The sequence below is a fragment of the Alnus glutinosa genome, chromosome 13, assembly GCF_958979055.1.
Source record: "Alnus glutinosa chromosome 13, dhAlnGlut1.1, whole genome shotgun sequence".
NCBI lineage: Eukaryota > Viridiplantae > Streptophyta > Magnoliopsida > Fagales > Betulaceae > Alnus > Alnus glutinosa.
This window is the reverse complement of record NC_084898.1, coordinates 23,895,398-23,916,612: the sequence shown is the minus strand read 5'-3', so window position 1 is coordinate 23,916,612 and position 21,215 is coordinate 23,895,398. Positions and strand designations below refer to the sequence as shown.

The window sequence follows — 21,215 nt, the reverse complement described above, 5'->3', positions numbered from 1 at the left end:
ATTTGGTTATATTGCATAAAATACAAGCGATTGACTTGTGAAACAAATCCCACTCGAAGTATGATACAAGATTACAAGTAATTCAATACTTGAAGGACACATTTTCCTCTAAATTTGGTTAAATGAATTTCTTTTAATCCAAAATATATATTAAAATGATTTGTGTTTAAAATGCATTTGATTCTTCAAACACATGTTGACATGATAGTGTTAACCCACCTTTGTTTTTTTTTTTTTTTTTTTTTGTGTGGATTGACACTGTCACGTCGGCATAACGAGATAGTATAGGATAAAAACGTGGTTTATAGCTTGAAATGTGGATGCATTTACATAGAGTACTAATGCTAGAAATCACACATTTATTCCACAATTAATCCTAACCAACTGTTTGGATTTTATTTTTTTTAACAATGTGACTGATTCAAGTGTTTGTTATGACTATCACGTCAACATTTTGAGATAGTTATAGATAAAAATATAGTCTCTAACATTACCCATTTACATATCTCATTCGATCCAATTGGAGAAAAACTTTTTCCATATTAGAATTGGTGTTTAATAAGATATTAACAGGATTAATGATAAGCGCTCACAAAGAATGCAACTGTATTTCTGTCTTCAAGTACTTTGAATATAATTAAGTATGTAAGTAATATATTTATTAGACTCTTATATAGCTGTTATACAACTAGATAACATGACAATAACAATTAATATATTATTAGATTAGTATTTCAAAAAAAACAAAATGTCATCCAGTTATATAGCAATTATACAGAAATCTTTTAAATAGAATTACTTTTGTAAAAATATGCAGTTTAATAAATTAAGTTGAAGATTGTTTATTAATTTTTTTAACTTGACAAACTTTGTACTTATTATTATCACCCTAACTTTCATAAAATTGTTTTATATATTACTTCGTGGTGGTATAGTTATACTAGCCGTTCAAGGCTCTTAGGATTCTTTTTTTAATCACCTAGATTATATACGAGTAATGTAATTTAATACTTTTGTATATCTACTACATCATTAAGCTGTATTTTGTACATGAATCTACTAAACATAATTATTCTATATATATATATATATGAGATATAATACGTTTACAACTTCGGTACAACTCTAACAATTTTTTTTTAAAAAAAAAAAACAAAAATCAACTATTAAATATGTAAGACCCACGTGTAGAAAAGCAAATCCAATGGTTAGTTTGAAAAAAAAAAAAAAAAAAAGTTGTTGGAGTTGTACCACATTGACCACGTCGCAACTTTTTCCCAGCTAGCTTTAGGGTTTGTTTTTTTAAAAAAAAAATAAAATAAAAGTTGTCATGTGAACAATGTGGTCAAGAGTTATGTCTTGAAGTGACCATGTATCATAGCTCATATATATTATAAACAAATATTGTGTTTATTTTATTAAAAATGAATGCGAGACAGACAATGTATCATAGCTCATATATTATAAACAAATAGTGTTTATTTTATTAAAAATGAATGTGAGACACTCTGTTATGTGAAAATGCATATAATCGGTTAATTCTATACAAAATACATGTGAAATTTTATGTTATAAAGACAAATATCGGTTAATTCTTTTATCTCCTTTTTTATTTTTTTCCTGTTTCCTCCTTCATCTTGGAGAGAGCGAAAAATCTGCTTGTGTGGCAAGAGGAGGGACAGACAAGGATTCACTGCATATTCCATTTTGTTCTAATTCATCAAATTTAGAGAAGGTAAAAACCATATTATTAAGTAATTGGCCACATTTGCAATGATCAATATCACAATATCAAAAATCAAACTGTTCCAGTGATGACCCTTTCTATGTAGCACAACTGTCAACTTAGTTGCAGGACAAAAGATGGAGGTTACTTTGAAGAACTGCCAAACCCTAGGAACTGGTCCACAAGTCTTGCTACAGAGTTGGCTAGGCTGTCAGCTGCTTCTTGCGTGGATGCTTCTGCATACACACGTATCACATCCTCGGTACCTGATGGTCGTATGAAACATCGGCCTTGAGGGTATTTTGCTGCATTATTGATTAAAAAAAAAAAATCTCATTAACAATTAATCATGGCTTCATCCCACTATAATATTGGAGAAATCAGTAGTTAAAGAAGTTATGATTATATCAAACCCTCATGAAACTATCCAGGACCAGGATTCCTACATGTGCAAGTTTTTCTAGCCATGCAGGGCCAAGGGACACGGAAAACACACACTGTCATGACCTTGGGGTATATATGGGTAAATTTATGTCTTGTATTCTATAGTTGAAATCTTGATAGTAGCTTAAGTGCGCTTGGATTGTCTAGACCAATGATTATATTGACTAATCATGATGCATGACCAAGGATTAATAACATCATATCAGTTTTATTTAAACCAGTTATCAATAATATGTTATTACCGGCCTCAGCATTAATGGCTTCTTGAATGCCAGGGGGCCTCACGACCATAGTTTCTGCATTCGCTGTGATAACAGCAGTTCTGTCCACAACTTTTACCTGACAGCATAGGAAAGGCAATGGGATTCAATTTCTGAACTATAATAACAATAACAATAGAACAATTATATTTCATTGTAAAGATGCTAATGTAAGCTATAAAAAAATACATCCCTGTTCTTCAGGGCAAATTCCCTCCTCCGGCATAAAAATATTGAAGGAACATCAAACTATATAAAGGACCATGCGACTAGAAGCAGAATACAAGAAACTCTAACTACTAGGTACCAGTACACCTTTGTAGATAATGTCACTATTAGACAAGCTCTACTGGTTTTGATGAAAGCCATCAGACAAAAACTAAACTTTGTTATCATGACATGATCTGGTCTCAAGCAGAAGATGCAGCATGTAAAACTTGTTACATAGTGAGCCCTGTCCAAACATAAGCATGTGGAACTTGTTCCACCCCAATGTCCAACATCAAGTAAAGCACACATGATTTCCAACAAATGGGGTCAGGTTTTGTTGAGTCATCAAGGAGAAAGCAGGATTCATACTTAACTAAACAAATCATTATCCCAACAACTTGAGGTTTACTGCAATAAAACTTTTTCACAGTTCTGGCCTACATATAACCATGGCACGGGATATATGATTGACTTTCTTTTCTTTTTTCAAATCCTTTGAACTATTCACATTTCAGTCTTTCCAATTAAAGTTGGGCCAATTTAAACAACTCTGATTTGCTAACTTCATTAATCAGTCCACATCTGTTGCAGCCAATCCACTTAACAAAATATGTTTATTATAGCATGTCAGGGTCTTCCCTTGTTCCTGATCCAGCTCAACATCCGTTTTTTCCCCCAGAATTGGGTATGCTATGACATGGCTGGTCAGTCTCACAGCCATCATCTATTCAGTCCATTTAACTTACACATGGCTGAACACACTACGTGAATCACCCTACCTTGTTTATGTACCCCTACTAACTTTAGTTGTTTGCTCTACCTTGTGCAGCTATTGGAGAAGTTTGAGAGTAATGGATTTTATCTAGGAAAAGTAGTGGATGAGTTAATTATATTATTTTACCATTGAAATTAGAAAGGAAGATTTTCCAATGAGTGACATGCATAGATAGAGATCTCTTTTTTGATAAGAGATCTCTTCATGTATGATTCTGTAGATTAACTCAATAATGTATATTTATGTTATTATACATTATATACGTTATTGAGTATATAAGTTTTGAGGACCGTGAGAGGACTTTAGAGGAGATTAATCTATATTTTTCAACACATTGTATCTTTAGACAACTGCTTTTGTTTATCTTTTAGTGATTAGTTATTATGATTTTTTGATTACTTTTTTAAAAATAAAAAATAAAAAATCAATATCGTATATTTACATGTGATTATTTCTAAGCACCATTGAACTTTTGCATTTCGCTGTTTATGTTCATAATTTGGCATCTTTTTTCTTCTTTTTTTCTTTTGTCAGGTAACAAAAACAGGGGATTTTGTTGGGGTGGAGATTTTTTTCCTCTTGTTAACCTCTACAAACCATTGAGGAAATTGAGACATTTCTGAAAATATCCTAAATCCAAAATCATGTACTTGGCTAGTTTTTTTTTTTTTTTTTTCTACTCTTTTTTGGGTCTGAAGGTACTTGACTCGTTTAGAGGAAATAATCCTAGCATGTCCGTTATTTTTAATTAAATATGTTTCTAAACCATTTCCATTCAGACGCTAAAAAGATTGGAGATCAAATTAATCTTCCAACACCCATGTCAATTAGAGAACAATTAAATCTCTTCATGGTGACAGAAAAGGATGTTACAATTATTCTTCATAAATATTAACACTGAAGAATTTGGGACCTCTTCTTTTCTTTTTCTTTTTTTTTTAACAAAACTACAATCTTTTATTTTCAGCATATGCGTGAATATTTCATACTAGACCCTAAAGTTAGAACTGCCAATTATGTACATAAAGCTCAATTTGATTATTATTTTTTTTTTTAATGATGAGGAACCCCTTCAAGGCAGGGTCACTTCATGTACCCACCCCTGTCAGGTAAACCTCGGACCCATGTAAAGCGCTCTATTTGAATTTTAGAATCAACAATTTCCTACAAAGAGCTCATCTAGAGCGTGGAAAAAGGAAAAGCACATTCACCTTCCAATTTCAGGATAACAAGATTATCTTCATCGAAAGTGATCAAGAAAACTGACCTTAAGCTGCCTACTCGGTAGATCCTTATAAAGCTCACTCCATCTCTGTATTGACCAACCCATATGTTGCAAAATGGCCTCCACCAAGAGCAACCCACTCAGAGCATCTCCAACTGCTTGGTTAATCAACTTACTGACTGCCAATAGTCTCAAAGCAGCCTTTTGCTGTTCTGAACCTGAATCAAACAACGAAATAATTCATGAAGCACATCACTTAATCAACATATTAGGACTGCTACAATGGATGAAAATGATGTAACCTTTAGATACTGAAGAAAACTCCCCACATCTGGCCTCTAACCAACATAAGAAAGATTCTGAGAATAGGATGGTTCCATGGCCATTAGCCTCAAAATAGATCCCAATATCATACTCAGCTGCTTTCTCGTGCAAGTATTTGACTCCTGTTGGAGTAAACACAACTTCTAAGCCCAACTTTTTGAGGTAATCTGTGGATGCTCCATTCGCATATGCTGTCTGTACAACACCAAGACGAGCATGATAAGTACTGCTCATATTTTCACCACCCTCCTCGCTGAAAGTGTTTAGTTGCTCTTTGATGAAGATAGCAAACAAAGATAATATCTTGTCCCCATCAACAAGATCAATCTTATTGCAACTTTTTGATGGCACAGAAAAATATACTAGTCGATCAGCATCCCCATCTAAACTAGCACACCTGAAATACTAGAACCAACGACGAAATTAAACCCCAACTCACATCAGTCATTGTCATACTAAGCATCAAAGATAATTAACTAATTGATAAATTTTCAAGTTTGATTCGTGTCAAAGTCAAATTAGAAAAAAGGAATACCTTTATTGTACCGTTGACAATCAAGAATCATTTACTATCAAACAAGGAAGAGATGGCTGACCTTAGTCCTACGTCCTGGGAACCAAAGCTATGTGGAGCAAACTTCTCCTTCTGCACGTAATCAGCACCAACACCTTCATTGAGCACACCTCCATCTTTCCCAGAATTACGAATCTCAACAACCATACCATCCAACATTTCCCTTAAAACCTCAAGCTTTTCTCCACCCACACCATTAGCCCCATCAACAACCAATCTTTCATCCACCTCACTTATCTTACTTCCACTTGGGATCAAATCAATCAAGCACCTAACCAATAATATAAACTCTATAGCGAATGCCCATAAAGACTAATATCAAACAAATCATATTCACTTTTATCTCAAACAAACCTGAATGAGCTCGATAGTTGTTCAAAATAATCAAGTTCTGATGATTTCTTGCCCTGATTTCTCGCACGCACCATCCAATGTAGTTGTGGGGTTGTAACAATTCCCTTATCAATGGCAACCGCTCCAAGAATTGAACTGATTCCCTTCAACCAAACTTAAAGCATAAGCAAAACGTACTTAATGCAATAGAAACATCCATTTGTACAAAGCTCATAATTATTAAGGGGAAAGAGGCTATGTAGTACTTGTTTAGCAGCTTCAAGTAGAGACTCTCCACTAGGCCTCGTGTCTCTCCCCAACAATATCTCGGGCCGCCTCACTCCCTCCAACGGGATGTTTTCCTTCTCCACAAATTCGGTTATCAACTGTCCCCACAAAAGAAAATAAAACAACATAAGCATAGTCCACTTTTCGATACAGGCATTCCAAGTAAAATCAAAAAAGACGTACACCCCCTAGACCTACTTTCAGGAGCTAATCCTCACCAAAAAAAACCCCAATTCAACGTTAATTAAAAAAAATCCTCCAAATTAGTATCTTTGAGTCTCTAACCTTCCATTTGTTTAATACCCATTTAGCTTCTTACAAAAGAAACCCACAAAAAGTAGTAAATTTGGAATCCTCAACTCTTTCTAGAAAATGTTACTTCCATTCAACCAAAAATATTTATAACAAAACAACAGCGTATCACCCTTTCCAGCTAAAATTATCATTCTCTTTGTCCCAAACAAAATGAGATCCTTTGTACATAAATACTTGAACATAAAGAAGAGAGAGTGGGAAAGAGAAAGACTTGGAGGAGGTGCTGGGAAGTGGGGGCATTGGCAAGGGCGTCAGCGAAGGGCTCCCAGCTCTGGGACAGCATTCCACCACTTGGGTCAGCGATTTTGACTCCGTTATCCGAGACCCTATTATGCGAGGCCGTGAGCATCACCCCAATTACCGACCCCTCCATCTTCAGCGACCTCAGCGCCGCTAGGATCCCCACCCTGTACACTGTCGATCCCAGCAACGCCGCATCAGCCCTGAATCCCGCCGTACCGTATAACAACCTCACCCCTGCAAAAAAAAAAAAAAAAAAACACATACATACATATATGCATATATATTTATAGATCATTTCATTATCATCAAGTTTTGAGATGGGTTTTGTGTAATACAGAGAGAGAGAGAGAGAGAGAGAGAGAGGAAATGAGGAACCTTGGGGAGGAGGGAAGCGAGAGGAGGAGCTGAGGAGGAGGGAGCGTTGGTCTTCGTTCATGGTTGATGATCAGCAATGGTGGTGGTGGATTGTCTCTCTGGTTTCAACGGCTACGCACTGGGCAATTAGGCAACGTCCATTTGATGATCTACTGTGCCTCCGTCAAACGCAATGTTTTCACTATTTTTTTTCTTTTTCTTTTTTTAAATATTAATGAAAATTCATCCGTCAAATCCAAAGGCTATTTTCGTCATTTTGTCAATCCCCAATCCCCAATAGTATTTAGTAAAACCCTAAGCCCCCCATTCACTCACACGGACACGCACCATATCCAAGCTATGGGTCTTCTCTCTTGGTTCAAAGGCAAGCCACAGCAACCCGACTCGCAACCCAAACCCGCGGAGAGTCCGAAAGCGAAACCCGCCGCAGAAGTGCCGGGCATGCACGGAGCCGTGGAGGTGGCCCGACCCGCTGACATAACGGTGTTCGAATTCGGGTCGGTGGCCGCCTCCGCCGACAAGGTCACTCTCGCCGGCTACTGCCCCGTCTCCGACGACCTCGAGCCCTGCCGCTGGGAGATCCTCCCCGCGAGTGCCTCCGACGCGCCACAGTTCCGCGTGGTCTTCTGACTGAGAGCTAGAGAGTGTCTCTGTGAGAAAGAGTCTTATTTTATCTGTAAGAAGAAACAGAAACTTAGAGAGACCCTTGTTGTGAGTTTGTTCGTTATATATGTGAAATTTGAAAAGGTTTCTGCATATAATTTTGTTAGAAATGGGTTTTTCTTTCTGCTTTTTTAACTATAATTTGTTTATCCAAAATGGGTTTTTGGTAAATCAGTTTGTATGCGTTTGTTCTTGATTAGCTTAGTTTGACGCATGTTCTTGTTAAAAATGCGCTTTATTTAGTTTAGTTTTTTGTGCTTTCTAGAGCTAGACTGGTTTGAGATAAATTTGTGTACTTTGTGGTTGAAGGGGTTGCAAACGATTTACGTTTTGGTTATGGGTTTCTTGGATACATTTGTTTCATTGGAATGATGTTGTGGTTGGGTATTCTCTGTTGCAAGTGTTTTTTATAACTTGCACCATTGACATTGAGCTTCTTTCTTGCTATTCCTTAGGCTTAGGTGTATAACAAGAAGTGTAAAATACTTGAAGTATGATTAGGATTTTGTTATCTGCACTATTCCTTTGATAATTGAGAGGGTTTTTAGATAATACATTTCTGTTTTAGTTGTCATAAGTTGAATGGTTACTCTAACAGTATGGTTGATAATGGTTTTGAAAAGTGTTTATGCTTTTGATTTGAAAAAGTGATTTGACGCAATATAGAAGTTGAGTATCTTGTTGGTGGGGTTTACATTTTAAAATGCTTTGTGTTCCGAATTGTTTGTTAATTGTTTTGAAAACAAAAAAAATGTTTTTTAACATGTTACCAAACGAGGCCTAAATCGTGTAGGTAGGTTAATATTAAGCTGCATTTAGTTGATTTGAGTAGAAATCTTGTGCAGTTTTGGCACTCCATATCCAAGAATTAGAAGTGTTATACAGACAATACAACAATTTTTCATGTTTGTTCTCATAAGCTAGTAAAAGTATGTGGTAATAACTCCTTGTTTCCTGACTGTTTTACAAGCATAATGCTTCTTGATGAGTATTAATTGCTTTGCGGCTCTTCTCAGATTCAAGGATGTGATGAAAATGATTCAAATTATGTGGTTTTGATAGTGAATTTATATTTGTTTCATGATAGATTAGAGATGGAGATATGCATTGGTGAAGGCCTTTGGTATTCTCCAATCATTAGATGGTCCTGTCATAAGGATCGGGATCCTCTCGTGAAATAGAGAGAATTCATTTCATAGTCTATACTAAATTTTTCAGATCTAATAGTGTAAACCATTAAAATGAACTGTGAAATAGATCTCACTACACTTGTATCATTTATGTGCCTATACTGTTGGCTAGAGCCTATTCGCACCCTAAGTCCTGATTAGGGCATTGGAGATCTGAATTTTGATTTGAATTATGCTCATTGTTAGACATTCCATCCATATAAATACAACCAAAAGAAACAAAAATCCTTCCAACAACAAAAAAAAAAAAAAAAAACCGATGACTATATCATTAATCTTTCAGGTTCTCTCATAAATTCCATCTCAAATCACCATGGCAGTCGCTTTCTCTAGCAACTTAAAGAAAAGAGATGGTGACTTGACTATGAATATGTGCTCATTTTTTAATTACAGTTTTCGCTAATGTAAACTGGAAAAATAATAATAATAATAAGTTACAAATGGCACACCAAAACAAAGCTATGAGGTAAACGGTTAGAAAAAATTTTCCACAAAACTTGGAACATTACATAGTGCATTAGTTTAGGTACTTAACTTTGAAAGGACTCAAAACCATCAGTCCATATTCGCCCCTAATTGAGCAATTCCTCTTTAACAGTCGGTACTTCCTTAATGTCAGCTGAGTTAAAATCATCTTCCTCTTCCTCTCCCTCTTCATTTGCTTCTCCATCTCTCAACATTTTCTGATCCCGAGCTTTTTCATCCCATTGTTGCGAATTTTCCTTCAATAAAACATAAGATAGTATTGTACCAGAATCTGTCCCGATGTTTCCATCAGAAAAGCCTATATGCTTAAAGCAAGAACAACTATGAAGCAAGAAACTGACAATATGCCATGTAGACTAAGAAAAACCTTTCCAACGCTATCATCACAAGAGCATTTGCAAGCATACCAGTAAATTCATTCACTAAGCTCCACCGAGCAAGAATGTATTTTATAGATATGGTTCCACCATAAGAAAGGCAACTTGCAATGCTTAACTGAACCAAGTCGAGATACAGACATAAACACAATGCACCCCCCACACACACACATCAGCAAATTCTTTTGTTATATCAAGTTTCAAAACCAAAAACAAAAAGATTAGCATATAAAATACCAGCAAAAAGAAACCAACAGAAAGAAGTGCTGAACTAAAATGAAGAATAGCAAAAAAGAATGAACAATTTCTTGCTTGAAGCATATAAAACCCAATTGCAACACCATGCAAGAATGAGATTGGATGTAGAAGCAAACTCATTTACTTTTCTACATAAGTTGCAAAAGAAAAGAACCAATTCTATGTTATAAACCAGACAAAAATGTCTTCATAATTTGCTTAATATAAACAAACTAGAATTAAACCCAAAACAAGGGGAGGGGGGAAGAAGGTTATGATACACCTATACCAAGTTGGCAAAAATAAATCTTAAAGCTTCATCTTCTACACTTTAATTCCCCTACATGATAGTCAAAGTGAAAATTCTAAACATCTCACTAAATCTAACTTAATTCCTATATTTAATTCCATATTTGATATAAATGCAACATCAGTACTCATGCCTAGTGTCATGGTGCTCCTATTTTAAGCACCATTTTGGGAACCATGAGGCCTGGAAGAACACAATATATAGAGCAGCTAGGTTGTGCTTACATAATTAATGCATTATGATGAGTTGTACCTTAGGCATTTAAAATTTGTGGCATTGAAATACATCTATGGCACAGCTGTGTAGTGAGATTGTTCTAGAAAGCAGTTAAAGTGGCAAAGTTGTACTTGCCCACAGTTGATGGCTAAGTAGCAAATGGTTTCAAACGACAGTGAGAAGTCAAGGGAGAATAGTTTGTTGGCCCAAAAGCCGTGTTTTTCACCCATAAGCTTTGTCAACGAAATCACTCCTTATCATGTGAAGAAGTATGATACATATCGGTGATTGGCGAAATTATATGGAATCCACACTATATGAATTAGAGTGCTTGCCTCACCATTGAAGTGGTCAAGATTCATGTAATAGTTCAAATTATAACATAACTTATTTGCTTGCTCAAATTGAAAAGAAAGAGGTAGTTTGATATCAAATTGAGACAATTACCCTGTCAAAGTAGGGTGCAGTCTCCGGAGGAGTCCTCCCATCTGGAGTGTCCATAATCCTGTCGAATTCGTTGTATAAATAGGCTGACAATGTCTGCCCCTTGTCCATCTTCTGACCATTTATGTTCTTCTGAGCATTCTCAGCTTCCTAAGATCAAGAGCCAGCCATAAACAAATTAGACAAAAAAAAAAAAAAAAAAAAAACAAAGACAAACTTCACAACTAGAATATCAAAAACTAGACTGGTGGGGGTTTTTTCTTTTTCTTTTTTTGCAGAAGTACTTGAGAGTTTTTTGTAGATACACAATTCATTGCTACCTCTAAGATGTTGCTTCAAATTACATTTCGTTTCCACACAGAAAAACCTATAACTAGAGTAGAGTTCAAACTCAGAGCACATATTCTGATACGAAGATAAATTTCTACTTATCTGATGCTAATTAGTAAATTTAATTATTTAACCATTATTCTAACACACATATTCAGAAATACTTGGCTGTAGGACCAATTGGGTATCCTATCCAAAGAAAAAAAAAAAAAAAACACAAAAATACTTTATATTAGAAACAGAGAAAATAGAAATTAAAGAAAACCAAGTACCTTGCGGGTGTTATAGTCGATGAAGCAATAACCTAAGTTCTGCTGGGTTTGCCGATTGAGGGCCATCGAGACCCCATCTTTCTTAATCACACCGTGCTTGCCACAGTTCATCTGAACCCAAGATTCAAGCTTTTCCACTTCGCCAGCTCCGACCACTGGAAGATTGTCCACCACAACAACGTTGTTGAAGAGACTGGTTCTGAGCACCCATTCGTAGTTATACTCTTCATCGTTCGGTGTGGCATCGTTGTCCGGATGTGGGTGTGCGGAGTCTAAGCTGAGTGACGCGAGGTCGTGGCCGAGTTGCTCGGCTTCTTTGGCTTCTATGCTTTCCATGGAGCCGAGTTTAAGGTGTATGTAATAGCCTTTTTGTAGTAGCCCTAAGAAAAGGGAGTTTTTTTCTCTTTTTTTAGGATTTTTGCTAATTATTTCTTTTCTCTTCTTTTTTCTTTTTTTTTTTCTTTTTTCTTTTTTCTTTTTTTTTTTTTTTTTTTTTTTTTTTGTGAATCAACTAGGTTGATGTAATATGTAGATTAGAATGGGTCAGATTTGGTGGTGTCTGATCCTTACCATCCCTTGATAGGATGATTTTAAGGTAAAAGTTTAAACCCCACTGGGCTGTGTGGGGGTGAAAGTTTTGAAATATACTTAAAATGATATTATCAATTTAAATTTTGTATTAATTAATAAATATATTTTAAAAATTTAATAGTGAATTAATGACAGTCATGGTAGTGATAAGTATAGAATGTAGCATTGTTCATAACATCGGTATAACAACGATGAAAACAACAATGATAATAGTGGTAGTGACGGTGATAGTGATGATGATAAAAGTGATCGCCACAAAGATAATAACGTGACGATATTACAGTAACAGTTTTAGAAGAAATCAATTTTGAAACTTTTTAAGTAAAATCTCTTTCTTAAAATGACTCATCCAAGGGTAAGATTGAGCTCAATGCAATAGGGTTTTATACCCTAGTGACTAAACTTGACCAAGTTGAATAAATTAATTGTTAAAGTAATACTTACTACTAATGCTATTTATGAAAATTCTAGATTTTATAACCGTTAACAAGTCCTAAAGGTGCCAATTTCCTACCTCCAACTAGGACTTCAATATATCCAACTGAATCCAACCTATTCTTTTACCATGGATATCGAGAAAGAAACTAAAAGACAGTTCATCATCATTTCACCCCAGAAATTTGAAGCAAGAACCTTTCTGGATAACATAATATGGAAAAAGAAGGGATAGCTTTCTTGTTGTGATAAAGTCAGTCTTTCTGCAACAAAATGCTTTAAAACAGTTCTGTTGAAATAAAGGAACTCGCCACCACCATGGAAAAAAAAAACATCACCCCAAATCGACTAAGGCAAAGCTCAACAAATCATGAAACAAAAATCCTCGCATATGGAGCAGAGACTGATACTTTTTTACACAAATAGAGGAAGGCACCTGGAGAGCCATATTCTCAAAGCACACTGTAATCATCTTCACTATTCATCCCAATGTAACAAATTATGGCTAATACAAATATGAAAAAGGATGAGAACTCCATGGCCAGGGCTCCCCAACCAATAACACCAGCATGCTTTAAGACGGCTGGTATGGCAATGCTTCCAACAGTTGAAGCTCCAGTCAAGAACTTAGTCGCATTCACCCAGCTGTTTCATCATTACATAGGAAGCAATTATATAAGTTGAATGAGATTTCAATAATTCACCAAAAAGTCTTCTTTCGGGTTAGTTTTAAGAAAGGACATACCCGTTTTCAGATTCAGAAAATAGAGATGAACTATTAGATCCCGCAAAAAACAGCAAAGGCATGGGAAGAAGCACATACATCAATACTGCAAAAGAAGTGCCGACATTACTGTCAGTGCATATTTTCAAAAGAATAAGCGAAGAGGACCAACACTAACATAGAAGAAGTCTCAAGCCTTCCCCATTCCATTCTAAGGAAATATTCCAGAGTTAGTAACATTTATCCAATTGAAGAATCAAAATGGAAACAAAAAGCCTTACACACTCACAAGTAACAATCATATCAACATGCGCAGCAAAGGAAAATTACCAAACTGATTAATGAAACCAAGGAAAAAGGATATTCCCACACATACGCAAGTTACAAGCAACAACGACACAGATACATAGATACATACCCTTTCTGCTTGCTCGCAAACAGTACCTTATTCAAGATTAGAAAGTATAAACCTAGGATTAAGTATTTTGAGTTGAACTTGACCACCTCCGATAAAGTATTTTGTATCCAATGTTTATACATTCCTACAGTTGCACCTAGTCATTTAGGGTGGGACCATTCTGGTAAACAGGCAACCTAAATCCTTTTGCTATACTGTATAGTTCACGAGAAAGTATATTATGACTCTTTTTCAACTAATTTATAGGATTCAACAAAACATGATCAACATTACCGGTTTGGGTTTTAGCATGTCAGCCCTTAACATAACTTGATAAATCACAGCTCTCTCTCTCTCTCACACACGCACACACAAACAATACCCATATTTGAAAGCGCAAATTTATTAAGAAGCACCAGAGTGGCACCACCAGTACACAGAGTCCCTTGGTAACTAATCCAATGCTAAAATCCAAGACCAAAAACTTCAGTCACTTACCCGTTAGCATCGGCCACCAATTGTCGTACAAAGCGCATGCCTGCAGCATCAGACATACTAAGTAAGAAAATAGCAAATAGACTTTGTCACAGTAACTTTTTTAACTTCAGTTTGTATTAATAATTGAAAAATGATCAAAAGGAAAGAGCGACACTGACCAAAATTTGCAATACAACCCCTCCAGAGACCAAAATTGCCAAGAAAGCAAGTTTTCCGGTATGCAAGCACGATCGCATATAACCTGGTAGGTCTGCCATCATCAAACTTGTCTGCCTCACCTCATATAGGAGAACAACTGAAACAGAACATGCTATTAAGTATTAAAGCAGAAATTTAAGAAGCACATCCATCATATATTATGTCATACCACAATGATCGCAAATTTGAGCAAGCCATTTATTTACCAGATTTCCAATCTATTTTCTTCTTAAGAACAAGTTCATGTGATGTTTAGGGTCAGATATTTAGAAACGTGGGTGCAACCAAGAGAACGGATTTTTAGTTGAAAACATTTCCTTGAAAATCAATTCCAAAAGTTCTTAATTGCATATAATAGTGTTATCACATGAAGAAATGAACTAGGGACTCAAGACCAAGCAGCCATACAACTTGCAAGTGAACATATAATAATTATGGAGCTTTGTTTGAGTTAGCTGTTTTGAGTACATAGTATTAGCAATTACCACATGAAAATTCTGTAAGATCAGCGTTCCTTATAAGTGCATCTTCTGGAGAAATAAAAGATAAATATAGTTGAAAAAAAAAACATGAACTATATTGCACAAATAGCCAATGATGCCAGTAAGTATATTGATAGCATAATACATGCTACAATTTTCGATTTACATACATGACATTAAAAATCATCATGGCCTCATGAAATGTACGCAAAATCAATAAGGTTATTCTTTTAGATTTACACATGATAGATATCATAGCTAAAAGATGAACCATAGGCAACCATACATTTCCTGTAGATTTGCACAATTCGAGAAATCTAAGAGAATACTTAAAACCCAAAATAAAAAACCCAGTTGAAAATTACATACATAATTTCAGAAAATACTACAAATTCCATTAATTTCGCTTCGTAGAGCAAAATCATCATAAGCAGAAGTTGTTCTTCGTTTCTTCTCTACAATTCCAGCGTAAAACATTGTAATTCCGATTAACTCCATAAGTCTAAACCGTAAGAACCTCTTTCAACACTAAAATTACGGTGTAAATTACACCCAGTAATCACAATCTCCTCCTCATCACATCAATAAAAACATACAAACAGAAAACAAATCGAAAAACACCAAAGTAAAAACTTTTGAGGAATGTGAGCTTACCAGAATCGGATTCACAGAGTGTTCTCCAACACGTTTACACCAAAATGCGGTTTTTCGATTTGGGGTTCTCTGAAGTTCTAAGCCATGGCCGTGGAATCTACCAGACAGTGTGAGCGGCTTTTATGGGTACGGCGACCAAAAAAAACAGAGCTTAGAGGGAAAGTTGTGAACGGTAGGAGTGAGGTCCATCATGCTCAAAGGATCCCGCTGGTTCCAAGTTGACGTGGCGGTGCGAGAGGATAGATTAATTAATTAGGTGATTCTAGAGTTTTCAATCCTTGTACTTAATTAATGGTAAATGATAAGTTATAAAACAATTTAAAAATATTAAATCAAGAAATTTTAGAATTCAATAAATGTTTGAATAATAAGTTTTTATTCCTTTTTAATGATTTAGAATTCCTGCAATGAAACTCTATCTAGTAAAATATGGTAAATATTGAGATAATAAATGTTTGATCGATAAAAATGAAAAATATAATTGAATTCGATAAAGTTGAATAAATATAAAATAAATAATTAAGATGATAAAATTAGAATTATTTAGTGAAAATACACGATTGTGATTGCGGTTTTAGAGAGGATGATGCAGAGAATTAGTGCAGGTGATTTGGATCCTCGATTTTGGCTTTTGCTTGGCGGTCAGTCAAATGCTAAAATAACAGCGGACCGTTTGGAAGGCACACAACACAAGGATCCAAAACTGAAGCCTGAAGGAACATTAGGTTGGCTGAATCTGGGACTCTTGTTCATGTTGTACCTCTTTGTCTTTTGGCATCTTAATTTGCCTTGGATAAGGGGCAAGTGGTAAATAAAAGAAAATGAGAAAAGTCCACGCAACCTTTCTCAAATTACTATTAAATAGGGTGGAGCAGTCGAGGTCCATGGCCCTCAAAAAAAAATTTAACTCTCAAAAATCCTTCACAAACACCACATTTCTCTATTTCTCACTCCTCTTTCTATTTCTCTTTCTTCATGGCACAAAGGGAGGCTAGGCAGTCAAAATAAAGGTTAGGGTTAGCTTAATGATGAATTTATAGGAAAAAATCATTGTCTAAGAGTCATGAAAATGCTCAAATCACATATTGACGGGCTATGATTGATCACTAAAAAGGTTGTGATCAATCACCATGGTTTTGATCACCCAAGCCAAAAATTAGCCCGAATGTCGGTTCGGGTCCATCTTTCCATCCTTTAAGCCCAGCCTTATTTATTGCTAACCTTTGGGTCTAAATTAAGGATTTATTAACCCTAGTTTAAGCTGAGATGTTACATGAAGTGGCACTGATAATTAACCCTTGACTTTTTATTATTATAATTTACAAGAGTTGATTCAATGGCTCATTTTAATTGCTACATAATCAAGTTATATGACAGTCATAGAGTAGTCTAATAAATGACATTATTAAACATGTCTTTGGCGAAGAAACCATCAATGATATATGCCAAATTCCTATTGGTGCCAATAATAATAGGGATAGACAGATTTGGAGGGCAACAAGCAATGTAGATTTTTCAATGAGAAGTGCCTATCATCAACATATGGAGGCTTGAGATGCGGCTAAAGGTGAATCCTCAAGGGCGGGACAATTTAGGCTGCCATGGAAACAAATATGAAAAATGGACGCTCCTTAGGTTGTAAAGTCTTTACGTGGAGAGCATGTCACAATGCGCTTTTTTTTTTTTTTTTTTTTGATGAATGAAAAAAATTTTATAGCCCAAACAACCAAAATTCCACACCAGTAAAAACTGGTTCAAACTTCAAACATTACAAAGGGAAAAGAGACTAAAACTCAAAAGCCCTACAAACAAACCCAACAGAGACAAACCTTTAAAACACCTTACAACGCAAAGAACCAAAACACATGAAACAAACAACAACAACTATCAAATTAATTGAAGATCTTGTGAAGAGTCCACAAAGCCTCAAGCTGCACATTCATGGAAGACTTTTTATAAGGGCCTTTAGCCATAATACGAGCCCGAACCTCCCCCTTAATTTTAGCTATAATCATCTCCTCCGAACTCAAAACATTCCCATGTAGAATATCATTTCTATGCTTGCACAAGTTATAAACCGTAGCACCCAAGCTCAAGATACACAACCTACTTCTAAGACAGTCATGCCTCATCTCAAACACACTCCAATCAACAACTTCCTCCCAATATTTCTTCAGCTTAGAAATCAAACAAAGGCCAAGAATTTCCTCCCATATTCTGTAGCTAAAGCTACACTCAAAGAAGAGATGATCCCTTGACTCCATACCACTTCGACAAAAAGAACAAAGACAATCTCCCTCATATCCCCAACCACACATACGGCTTTTAGTAATCATGTCACAATGCATTGCCAGCTAAAGGGAATATTTTCCGCATGAAAGTGACCGAGGATCCTCTCTACCCGCTATGTGGTACAGAGGTAGAGACTACATGGCATATCTTATGGAGCTGTCTAGCAGCAAAGGCTACATGAAGCAGGTGTAGTAATAAGATCCAAAAGAATTGCATTGACTACAAGGACTTTGCATTTATTGCGGAAAAACTACGTCCACAGTTGGAAAGAAAAGAATGAGAGTTGCAAGAAGTTTGTGGTTACGGCAGAACGCAATGATTTTTTGTGGACCTATTATCCATCATTCCTTAATGGTGGAAAAAGCTTCGGAGTCATATACAACCTTCCACAGCGCCCAGAAGCGTCTATGTGTAAAGGAAGAAGCCACCCCATGGCCGGTCTGAGGGTAGCCGAACCCTAAACAATTTTTTATTTTTCTTTTTTCTTTTGGCCTTGTGAAGGCCAAACGAGGGTGGCCGAGTTGCCCCCAAGGCTTTCAAGGGTGGTTTCGGCCACCCCTAGACTGGCCATGGGAGCCACCCCTCTTCTTCTTTCTTTTCAATTTTTTTTTTTAAAGCTTTTATTATTTTTTAGTTTTTAAATTTTTAATTAGGCAAAGGATATGTGTCGATGTTTTAAGGCCAGTGACGTGGACTTCCGTCAATTTTTGGATGGAAGTTAGACGGAATTACCATCTCCGTCTTTAGCCATAAATGGGGTACCATCTATGATACGAAATAAAGCATAGGGGCAAAAAATAAAGTCTTTAAATCACATGAAGTCAAAGTTATTTAACCCTCTTTTGACACTATCACATCGGGCAGCCTTGGAAGTCAATAGGCCCACTGGCATACATAAGCATTGGAGTCAGGCTCTTTGCTATTGTTGTTGAAACTTGTCCGGCCCAAAGAGCAAAGGGTACATGTTTTCAAAGCCCACAATGGTAAAGTCAGGATTTAATTAATATGTTAAGCTCAAATTCTAAGCCCAAAATAAGGACCTTCCATTTTAAAAAAAAAAAAAAAAAAAAAAAAAATTCTCAATAAGTGAGGCCTATACAATAAGAAGGGAGCGTTTGAGATTACTATTTCATAGACAAAAAGTGTGATTTTAAACCAAATTGCAGAAAATGAATCGTTAGGGAATTGCATTAAAAATTGAGATCTGAAAATGCAAAAAACTTCTTTTTCAAATCGCAGGTAAATGTTTTTTTTTTTTTTTTTTTTTTTTTTTTTTGAAAATGTAGAATTGTAAAGGTTAAACTGCAATTTTGCCAAACGTTTAACTGCATTTTTTAAAATTATTTTTTCAAATGGCATATTTTAAAATCGCAAATCCAAACGTACCCGAAATAAGATTCAAACTCAGCCTCTCTTCTCTAAATACTAAAGGTTTAATCGATTAGAAATTAGAAATTTAATATCATAACACTTCGTTACATTTTTTATGGGACATACAATTCATACAAATTAGTTTGCAGGAAATTTTCTACAAACTCACTTTTGATAGTAACATGTGTCCCTTGCATGCCACCTTATTGTTAATGTCCCCCTCCCCACCCCCCCTCCGTAAACTATTAATTGTGTTAATGTCCTTATTTAATTATCAAAACATGTCAATGTCCCCTATAATGACAAAAATACCTTTCATAAAATTATTAAAATCTTTTTAAAAAATTGAAAAATATTAAAAAAAATCTAAAATAACAAAAATTTATTAAAAAATAAAAAAAGAAAATCAAAAAATAAAAAATATTTTTCTTCTTTTTTTTTTCAAAAAAAAAAATCGGTTTTTATAATTTTCAGTTTTTTTTATATAATTTTTATAATTTTCTTTTCTTTTCTTTTTTCGTTTTTTAAAATTTTTCTTTTAGTTTTTGTTTATTATTTTTAGTTTTCTTTTCGAATTTATAAGGACACTTTTGTCTTATTGAAAAAAAATTTAGGATCATTTTTGTCTTTTTGTTAGTCTTAGGGGAAATATTTATATTTTGTAGTAGTTTGAAGGAATATCGACACAATTAGTAGTTTAGGGGGACAATAATCATTGAGTGGTAGTTTAAGGGGGATATTTGTACTTCTTCTTTTCTTTTCTTTTTTCTTTTTTTTTTTTTTTTTTTTTTAAAAAAAAAATTTCACTACAAGTGAAGGAGGATGATGTGAGAGAACTAAATGTCATTGTCAAAAAATAAATAAATAAATATGCAATTGAAGAGGGGGGGTTTTGAAGTTTAATTAGCAATTTGATCATTTTGTGTTACCCTATATTTTGCTATTGAATCTAAGATTAGCTTTGTTTTGATTTGAAGGAAATAGACATATTGTAGTGATTTTGGAATTGCAGTTTTTGCTTAAGATATAAATTCAATAATGCTCAGTTTGTTTCAACGATGTTCGGTGGGGGCGAAAATAATAGTCAACCGGAAAATAATTTCTGTTTGACCAAAAATACTTAGTAAATTTCAAGAAAATGATTTACATTTTTTAAAAGCGTAAATTATTTTCCCCAAACAGCAAACGCAGTCGATCCTTTTTTAAACGACGCAGTCGACCTTCACAACGACGCAGTCGACCTTCACACTTACACAGTCGATCATCGTTGAATTCCGACAAGCTAGATTCTAGCATTGGTCAGAATTCGGCTGATGTCAAAATCTGAAAATTTCTGCCGGAATTCGGCGATGTCTGGCCACCGTCACCAGATTCTGACCAAACTGGCCAAAATGGTCAGATCCTAGCCAACTGGCTGAGATCAAGCCAAAAACGGCAGGGATGGCCGGGATCTTGCCAGAACGGCCGGATCCTGGCCAAATCCCTACCAGTTCTGGCTGGGTTATGGCCAGATTTGGTCAACTGGACGGGATCTGGCCATTTTGGGTTTTGGCCGGAATTCGGCTCAAATGGCCAGATTCCGGCGACTTTAAAAATAATTTTTTAAAATAATCTCAATTTGTAAAATATATGATTATTATTAGTCAATGTGTATATCTTAGTTAAACATAATTTTTTCGTCGTTTTTTTTATATTATTTTACATTAATATTTTTTTTGTTGTGGATAAAATTTGATTTTTATTAGTTAATATCATCGGATGAAAATATAAAAAAATATTTGTGATTTTCCGTTTGCGCCAAACACCAAAAAATGTTTTCAGCCGAAAACATTTTCCTGAAAAATGACTTCCCAAAAAATATTTTACGATGAAAACCATTTTACGCTGAAACAAACGGAATATAAGTTTCATGGTATTTGCTTCATTAAGTTTCGTCGGGCATGGCAAATTTTTGGA

General features: G+C 35.2%; 5 protein-coding genes across 5 annotated transcripts; 1 reads left to right on the top strand and 4 right to left on the bottom strand.

The window, feature by feature from the left end:
* Window positions 1-1,725: 1,725 nt before the first annotated feature.
* On the bottom strand, window positions 1,726-7,300 carry LOC133854130 (phosphoacetylglucosamine mutase). The gene is made up of 9 exons (XM_062290176.1): window positions 7,093-7,300; window positions 6,686-6,951; window positions 6,138-6,257; window positions 5,893-6,035; window positions 5,561-5,809; window positions 4,943-5,361; window positions 4,683-4,858; window positions 2,413-2,509; window positions 1,726-2,031 (listed from the first exon to the last, which is right to left on the bottom strand). The coding sequence occupies exons 1-9, from the start codon at window positions 7,151-7,153 to the stop codon at window positions 1,871-1,873; spliced, it is 1,692 nt and encodes a 563-aa protein (XP_062146160.1). The 5' UTR covers window positions 7,154-7,300; the 3' UTR covers window positions 1,726-1,870.
* An 85-nt stretch (window positions 7,301-7,385) lies between these two features.
* On the top strand, window positions 7,386-7,853 carry LOC133854132 (uncharacterized). The gene has a single exon (XM_062290179.1). The coding sequence runs from the start codon at window positions 7,432-7,434 to the stop codon at window positions 7,720-7,722; it is 291 nt and encodes a 96-aa protein (XP_062146163.1). The 5' UTR covers window positions 7,386-7,431; the 3' UTR covers window positions 7,723-7,853.
* Window positions 7,854-9,187: 1,334 nt separating this feature from the next.
* LOC133854131 (eukaryotic translation initiation factor 3 subunit B-like) lies at window positions 9,188-11,982 on the bottom strand. Its single transcript, XM_062290178.1, has 3 exons — window positions 11,618-11,982; window positions 11,019-11,165; window positions 9,188-9,667 (listed from the first exon to the last, which is right to left on the bottom strand). Exons 1-3 carry the CDS (start codon window positions 11,951-11,953, stop codon window positions 9,518-9,520), a joined length of 633 nt encoding a protein of 210 aa, XP_062146162.1. The 5' UTR covers window positions 11,954-11,982; the 3' UTR covers window positions 9,188-9,517.
* Window positions 11,983-12,964: 982 nt separating this feature from the next.
* LOC133854440 (vacuolar protein sorting-associated protein 55 homolog) lies at window positions 12,965-15,775 on the bottom strand. Its single transcript, XM_062290648.1, has 5 exons — window positions 15,597-15,775; window positions 14,421-14,557; window positions 14,263-14,302; window positions 13,389-13,473; window positions 12,965-13,288 (listed from the first exon to the last, which is right to left on the bottom strand). Exons 2-5 carry the CDS (start codon window positions 14,520-14,522, stop codon window positions 13,096-13,098), a joined length of 420 nt encoding a protein of 139 aa, XP_062146632.1. The 5' UTR covers window positions 14,523-14,557; window positions 15,597-15,775; the 3' UTR covers window positions 12,965-13,095.
* A 1,713-nt stretch (window positions 15,776-17,488) lies between these two features.
* Window positions 17,489-17,944, bottom strand: LOC133854000 (uncharacterized). The gene has a single exon (XM_062290023.1). It carries the CDS (start codon window positions 17,942-17,944, stop codon window positions 17,489-17,491), a length of 456 nt encoding a protein of 151 aa, XP_062146007.1.
* Between the last annotated feature and the right edge of the window lie 3,271 nt (window positions 17,945-21,215).

Coding starts and splice junctions, on each gene's coding strand:
- LOC133854130 (XM_062290176.1), bottom strand. CDS start 7,153: ATGAACGAAGACCAACGCTCCCTCCTCCTCAGCTCCTCCTCTCGCTTC. Junction 5,810..5,892: donor CAACTATCGAGCTCATTCAG/GTTTGTTTGAGA, acceptor ATTATTGGTTAG/GTGCTTGATTGATTTGATCC. Junction 4,859..4,942: donor GTTTTCTTCAGTATCTAAAG/GTTACATCATTT, acceptor TGTTTGATTCAG/GTTCAGAACAGCAAAAGGCT.
- LOC133854132 (XM_062290179.1), top strand. CDS start 7,432: ATGGGTCTTCTCTCTTGGTTCAAAGGCAAGCCACAGCAACCCGACTCG.
- LOC133854131 (XM_062290178.1), bottom strand. CDS start 11,953: ATGGAAAGCATAGAAGCCAAAGAAGCCGAGCAACTCGGCCACGACCTC. Junction 11,166..11,617: donor TCGACTATAACACCCGCAAG/GTACTTGGTTTT, acceptor TCTTGATCTTAG/GAAGCTGAGAATGCTCAGAA. Junction 9,668..11,018: donor CTGCACCCTACTTTGACAGG/GTAATTGTCTCA, acceptor GTTTTATTGAAG/GAAAATTCGCAACAATGGGA.
- LOC133854440 (XM_062290648.1), bottom strand. CDS start 14,522: ATGATGGCAGACCTACCAGGTTATATGCGATCGTGCTTGCATACCGGA. Junction 14,303..14,420: donor GGGTTGTATTGCAAATTTTG/GTCAGTGTCGCT, acceptor CTGATGCTGCAG/GCATGCGCTTTGTACGACAA. Junction 13,289..13,388: donor TTTTCTGAATCTGAAAACGG/GTATGTCCTTTC, acceptor ATGATGAAACAG/CTGGGTGAATGCGACTAAGT.
- LOC133854000 (XM_062290023.1), bottom strand. CDS start 17,944: ATGCATTGTGACATGATTACTAAAAGCCGTATGTGTGGTTGGGGATAT.